Genomic DNA, 7,715 nt, shown 5'->3' on the forward strand with positions numbered 1-7,715 from the left:
GCATCATGAGCTTAGTTCAACTGTCACACTCCATGAGAACCCATATAAGCTTGTTTTACTCAATTGTTTGTAAACAATGTAATTGTAAACAAACATTGTATCTCAGTGATGGGCAGTCCTTGTTTTCATAGCTTTGCTATGAATATAAGTGGTTAGATTTCTACAGCCCCATGCCTCAGCTGTTTACCGAAACAGTGGCAGTGGGTTTACTTTGTTGTTATTTGAACTGCAGATTGCTCGTGCTTAGGCTATACTGCTTCTGATATTTAGTGATGATGATGGTGAAGTATAAATTATTCAAGTACTTTCTGAGAGGTTAGCCACAGGTCTGGAGTCAGGCAGAAGTCATGGATGACTTCCACAAATATTGTTACGCTGACCTGGTCCTGACCTGGGATTGGGGGCAAAGGTAAAAAAAGCAACAGAGAGCTGCATTTGGAGATTACTGCCATTCTGCTAAGCCCATAGACAGCCCTATAGGCAAGATCAGTGCCAAGTATAGTAGCCTAAAACCATGAGGAGTAGCCAAGTTTGATGAAACATGTAGTTAAGCTGGGTCTATTTAAAGCTCTGTTGTGCTTTGGCTGAAGAGCAGAAGACAGGCAGGATTATGACTATATATATATATATATACACACATCATACTATAAACTGTGTATATACAGTACCAGTCAAAAGTACTCATTCAAGGGTTTTTCTTTATTTGTACTATTTTCTACATTGTAGAATAATAGTGAAGACATCAAAACTATGAAATAACACATATGGAATCATGTAGCAACCAAAAAAGTGTTAAATCAAAATATTTGTTATATTCTTCAAAGTAGCCACACTTTTCCTTTATGACAGCTTTGCACTCTTGGCATTCTCTCAACCAGCTTCACCGGGAATGCTTTTCCAACAGTTTTGAAGGAGTTCCCACATATGCTGAGCGCTTGTTGGCTGCTTTTTCTTCACTCTGCGGTCCAACTCATACCAAACCATCTCAATTGGGTTGAGGTCGGGTGATTATGGAGGCCAGGTCATCTGATGCAGCACTCCATCACTCTCCTTCTTGGTCAAATAGCCCTTACACAGCCTGTAAGTGTGTTCGGTCAGTCATTGTCCTGTTGAAAAATAAATGCTAGTCCCACTAAGTGGGTTGGCAGCTAGGCTAGTGGTTTGAGTATTGGGCCAGTAATCGAAAGGTTGCTAGATTGAATCCCCGAGCTGACAAGGTAAAAATCTGTAGTTCTGCCCCTGAACAAGGCAATTAACCCACTGTTCGTAGGCCGTCATTGTAAATAAGAATTTGTTCTGAACTGACTTGCCTAGTTAAAGGTAAAATAAAAATAAAAAAGTGCAAACCAGATGAGATGGCATATCACTGCAGAATGCTGTGGTAGCCATGCTGGTCAAGTGTGCCTTGAATTCTAAATATATCACTGACATTGTCACCAGCAAAGCACCCCCTTACCATTGCACCTCCTACTCCATGCTTCACGGTGGGAACCACACATGCAGAGATCATCCGTCCACCTACACTGCGTCTCACAAAGACACAGTGGTTGGAACCAAAAATCTCTAATTTGGACTCCAAAAGGACAGATTTCCACCGGTCTAATGTCCGTTTCTTGGCCCAAGCAAGTCTCTTATTATTATTTATGTCCTGTAGTAATGGTTTCTTTGCAGCAATTCCACCATGAAGGCCTGATTCACACAGTCTCCTTTGAACAGTTGATGTTGAGATGTGTCTGTTACTTGAACTCTGTGACAAATTTATTTGGGCTTTAATTTCTAAGTATGGTAACTCTAATGAACCTATCCTCTGCAGCAGAGGTAACTCTGGGTCTTCCTTTCCTGTGGCTGTCATTATGAGAGCCAGTTTCATCATAGTGCTTAATTGTTTTTGCGACTGCACTTGAAGAAACTTACAAAGTTCTTGAAATTTTCCGTATTGACTGACCTTCCTTCATGTCTTAAAGTAATGATGGACTGTTGTTTCTCTTTGCTTATTTGAGCTGTTCTTGCCATAATATGGACTTTGTATTTTACTAAATAGGGCTATCACCCCTACCTTGTCACAACACAACTGATTGGCTCAAATGCATTAAGAAAATAAATTCCACAACTTTTAACAAGGCACACCTGTTAATTGAAATGCATTCCAGTTCTCATGAAGCTGGTTGAGAGAATGCCAAGAGTGTGCAGAGCTGTCATCAAGGCAAAGGGTGGCTACTTTGAAGAATCTCAAATATAAATATATTTTGATTTGTTTTAAATTGTTTTGGTTAGTATATGACTCCATATGTGTTATTTCATAGTTGTATGTCTTTACTATTATTCTACAATGTAGAAAATAGTAAAAATAAAGAGAACCCCTGGAATGAGTAAGAGTGTCCAAACTTTTGACTGGTATTGTCTGTACAGTATCAGAGTGAAACACAAATGATTTTTCTTCCTGTTTTTGCACTGTATACACATCATCTCAGCAATTACACAACTCAGGTCGTGTCATATATTCTTGCACAACTCCTTGCATCCAAAACAGCTCCTGTAGTTGTGCTGATTTTAAATGAGTTGGCATGTATACACAAAGTTAATTATTCAAATAGTTTATCTGAGCTGTTACATTAAGTTGCTGAATAAGCAGAGCATGGCATGTTCAGTCATAGGAAAAGGTGTGTTTGTACAGTGGCCATTGCTATAGGTCTAATTTTCCTTGTTTCCCACATGGAAGCAACAGGGTGTTACATTCCTATACAACATACAGGGCTGCTTGTAACCATAGAAAAGATCAGGAAGGAAAAAGCTTCCAAACTTTGGCTATAGCTACACAAATATCCATCAAAACATTTGCCAAACCAGTCATGTATTTCACATGAAATGCATGTTAAGCAGAATATAATATTTCAAGTTTAACTCATTATTTCATCAGTTGAATGTGGCTATTCTTATAGACAAGTGTAACGTGTCTGATTGGCATGTATTATACAATTACAATGCCACAATTATGCAATATGGGAAGTTCTCTGATTGGTTGACTGACTCGGAGTGCTCCTCTCCTACTGGTTGCCTCTGCTAGGACTAAACACAGTCCCGCAGCACCATGGAACCAAACCCCAATAGCCTACACATGATGCAGAGGCAATAGTATTCTGTAAACATTACCTTGATTAGTAGGTGACGTATTAAATGGGCTCTTACGGGTAGAAAGGCAGACACCTCATGGTCTGAGGGGATGTAACCGTAACCATAAACCATCACATTCAAATGCTAAAGGAAGAAATAACAAAGCTAAGTGTAGATTTATTTTAATAACAAACTTTTTTTCTCTCACAAAAACATCTTGGACGACACAAAAAAAAGTTAAGACACCAAGCGCAGCACCTATCCTCAGAGTTCTTCAGCATTGCCCTGCACCTGCCAATGTTTCCATCAAACAGTGGGGCAAGGATGTCGTCACCTGGATATTGGCCTTTCATTCTATATCTTAGCATCGAAGGAATGACAGCGGCATGCACACACATGTACATAGAAGGTCGCAGTACACAGTCCGGTCTCCTGTCCAAACTTGCAGTGGAAGGATTGGGAAGTTAGAGGGACTTCATTTGCCGATTCTCTGTACGACCCAGTCCTGCTGGCACAGTGGACAGCGATTGTTCTGCTTAACCCAGAGAGACATGCAACAATTGTGGAAAGAGTGGTTGCACTCTCCCCATACCACTGTGAAAGAGGGGAGACAGAAGCAGACTATGAAATGGTGTGCTACATGGTATTTTCAAATTCAGCATGTCAGCAGAAGAGCAGAATACATGGTAAAGCATATTGGTACACACACAATCAATATTTGTATCCAAATGCATACACAGTACAAACTCTGCTTTACCAAGGTTAAGATACCCTGGCTTTATCAAATTGTAACCCCATATACTAGACTAGAAACCCAGGTATATCTGTCACATGCACATCTCCTGGTGTGAGACCAGTAGGAGTTGTGGCCCAGTTCTGGATCTATAAAATGTGTATCCAGGTTTCCCCAACACTGGAGCAGACCCATGTAGGACCAGGGTCATACCTACCGGTGATCTGAACACCAGATTGAACTGTCTGGTGTCTTAGGGCTATATAAATGCTTGGCTCTAAGACGTTTAAAGTAGCTTACCAACACAGTCCTCTTGTTTATTTTCAGCCTGACACCGCAAGCATGCATCTGCGGAGAGAAGGTATATATCAAGGAAACGTATTAACCAACTAGCCATACTGGTGCACAGCTGTCGCTGACCATTCCTGCATGGTGACAAATGGACTGACACAGCTAGCTTGACAGCAATTCAGTCCTCCCATGCGAGAGTAGTTGGTTACTGTAACTAGCTTGATTCCTTGCAATGCCTTGAGTCATGTTCTCAGAATTCTAACGTTAGCTATATTAGCTAGCTAACGTTAGTTGTCTGTTTTGTAGCTAGATATGATCTAGCAAGCTAAGCTATCCAACTAGGATCCATTATCGGTCTGTCTGCCCATGACATGATGATGGCCATCTCTTAATCAGTTTAGCTAGGTGACTGTCTGACCACTAAACTACTGTATTTATCTTGTTGTTAGCTAGCTTAATGCACACTAAGAGTTATCTATGGGTGTACTACTATAACTAGTTACTGTAGCTGGCTAGCTAGCTAAATAAACGTACCCATAACTTGGACCCTACAGATGGCGCATGTATCGCACTCCACATCCCAGCTCCACATTGCCACAGCATTCCATTTCTTGAGAGAAAACATCTTGTCACTGCTCGATTTTGACCCCGAGGTAGAGCTGTGAGAGTGAATTACACCCGGCTCTTCACCGTCTTCCATCTCTGCCATAGAATAATCTAGCTAAAGGTAAAACAAAATGGACGAAATAAACAGGCTAGCTAGTCCGTAGCGCAAACAAACCAGCCCAGCAGAACAAACAAACCAGGAGGCGCTCATGCGCTAAAACACATCTGCAGTACTAACAAACTAACACATGGCGGAGCCAAAGATTAAAAGGTAGGCTACTGCGAATGAAGGTGAAATTCTTCACTGTCGGTCTCAAGAAGCTAAGAAAAGGTAGCGGATGCTCTTATTTTGTATTGCGCACCCTTCTGTTCTGGTTATTTTGCTGTGTGTGTGTTGTTTTTTATATACTGTATGGCTACTGTTGCTCAGTTGACCTTTTTCAATGAATTTAGTAAAAAAATAACCCCTTGAAATACCTATGGTTAAACTAATAATGGCACTAAACTTTTAAGTAATATATATTGCTTATTTAACAGAGAATACTGTATCTACACCAGACTTTCTCAAAATCCAAAACAGATGTTTGGACAACATTGAGACAATTCAATCAAATCTAACCACAGTTCTCAAATTATTCATACACTCAGCTCTGTTTTGATCTCAGTGGCGTTCTCTCTCCCTGTTATGTGAAATGATATATGTATGAAATAACCAAAACATGCTATTTAATCAGGAAATGCTGGCTTTCAAAGTCACTGTAGCGCAACAGGAACACCCTAACCCAATAACCAAGTTTATCTATGCAGGGTCCTAATGAATGAAAGAACATCAATAGAAGGCAATCAAAACTTCAATCTCATCCCCAAAAAACTCCAGCCTGATGCACATACATGCCATAAGCCAATTAATTATTTTCCAAAACATAGCATGACTAGGAATGTTGATGTACAGCTGAGTCAGGTCTTGAGTTCACAGGGTTGTATACTTTTGAGGCAATTACACCCCATTTTCCTCCAAGTCCTCTACTCAATCGCAAAGTACCACAGGACTCTGTAATGCTCTGCACTTTGCTTTTAAAGTATCCTGTTGCCTCGGTACCTTGAGACCCCTCGATGGACTTCTTCCCACAGAGTTTAACTCATTCATTTGCTTTTAGCCTAGAATAAATAATAAAGAACTATTAAAAAAAGTAAATGTGTAACATTTTGTTAAAACATGGTGTTTGTGTACTCACATCCTACTAGTGAGAGGGTAATACAAATAAACTGGTTGATGAACATGGGGTTCACCCCTGTAGCATTTTCTGACCATGTGGGTAAGTTGGGTGAGAAACTGAGTCAAATACTATATAGACAAACATATTAAAGGAGTGTTCATGTTTCTCTGGATGTCAATTTTGTGGATGGGAAGAAACAATAGAGTGCAAGACACATCTGATATGATGAGGAGACATGATATAAGCCATTTGTCTGTGCTATTCGGTATTGTATTTTCTGTAGGGCTGATTGCTGCAAAGGCCTTTCCAAACATTTGCCACTATGTAGATGTAACCATATCTAAACAATACAGTGCCTTCAGAAGGTATTCACGCCCCTTGCCTTTTTTCATGTGTTGTTTTTAACAAAAGTGGGATTAAAATCGATTTAAATGTATTTTGTCAATGATCTACACAAATAAGTCAAGGGCAAAGTGGATTAATAATTGTACCATTTGTAAAAAAAAAAATGATAATAATAAATAAAACACGTATCTTGATTAGATCAGTATTAACCCTCGAGTCAATACAGTACCAGTCAAAAGTTTGGACAACACCTATTCATTCAAGGGTTTTTCTTTATTTTATTATTTTCTACATTGTAGAATAATAGTGAAGACATCAAAACTATGGAAACACATGAAATCATGTAGTAACTAAAAAAGTGTTAAACAAATCAAAACATATTTTATATTTGAGATTCTTCAAAGTAGCCACCCTTTGCCTTGATGACAGCTTTGCACACTCTTGATATTATTCATACACTCAGCTCTGTTTTGATCTCAGTGTTCTCTCTCCCTCTTATGTGAAATCTTTGAAATGGTAGCAAATATGTTGGTGCTTATTCGAGGGGTGACTGACTTTTAAAGGATGCAGTTTAGCTCGGGAGGTCCCGTGTGGCTCAGTTGGTAGAGCATTGTGTTTGCAACGCCAGGGTTGTGGGTTCGATTCCCACGGGGGACCAGTACGGAGAAAAAAAATGTATGAAATGTATGCATTCACTACTGTAAGTCGCTCTGGGTAAGAGTGTCTGCTAAATGACTAAAATGAAAGCCAGGGCATAATACAACACACAATGAGAAATCAAGCTGACTAACTGGAGAAACCTATCTAAAGCTTACACTCTGAAGAGACTCCACCCAACGCATGCTCACAGTATTTATAATATTGTTGCTAGAGTACAAAAGCCAGTCCACTCTATCTTGCCAGGTGATTCGTCAGCTCATCAGCTAGCCAGTTGTAGCCTTACCTTCTTTCCTCTCTTTAAGAGCATTTAGAAGCAGTTCCCTCCAATATCTCCAATGTTGTTCTCAGTAAGGTCCAATTAGGTCCAAATTAAAATACTTTGTTGTAATACTTAAGTAGTTTTTTGGGGCATCTGAACTTTACTATGTATATGTTTTACAACTTTTACTTTTACTCCAATACCTTCCCAATGAAAATATGTACTTTTGCTCGCACACATTTTCCCTGACACCCAAAAGTACTCGTTACATTTCAAATGCTCAGGCAGGACAGCAATATGGTCCAATTCACACACCTTTAAATATAACGGGTTGTCATCCCTACTGCCTCTTATCTGGCAGAATCACTAAACACATACTGCGTTTGTAAATTATGTCTGAGTGTGTGCCCATGGCTGTCCGTAAATAATAAATACAAGAAAATCATGCCATCTGGTATGCTTAATATAAGGAATTTTATGTATAGCTTTACTT

General features: G+C 39.6%; 1 protein-coding gene across 1 annotated transcript; it reads right to left on the minus strand.

Annotated features, from left to right (window-relative positions):
• Nucleotides 1-3,277: 3,277 nt before the first annotated feature.
• Nucleotides 3,278-4,974, minus strand: LOC106580882 (RING-box protein 2). The gene is made up of 3 exons (XM_014162410.3): nt 4,670-4,974; nt 4,145-4,192; nt 3,278-3,705 (listed from the first exon to the last, which is right to left on the minus strand). The coding sequence occupies exons 1-3, from the start codon at nt 4,842-4,844 to the stop codon at nt 3,587-3,589; spliced, it is 342 nt and encodes a 113-aa protein (XP_014017885.1). The 5' UTR covers nt 4,845-4,974; the 3' UTR covers nt 3,278-3,586.
• Nucleotides 4,975-7,715: the final 2,741 nt, after the last annotated feature.

This window comes from Salmo salar, chromosome 20, assembly GCF_965601325.2.
Source record: "Salmo salar chromosome 20, fSalSal1, whole genome shotgun sequence".
NCBI lineage: Eukaryota > Metazoa > Chordata > Actinopteri > Salmoniformes > Salmonidae > Salmo > Salmo salar.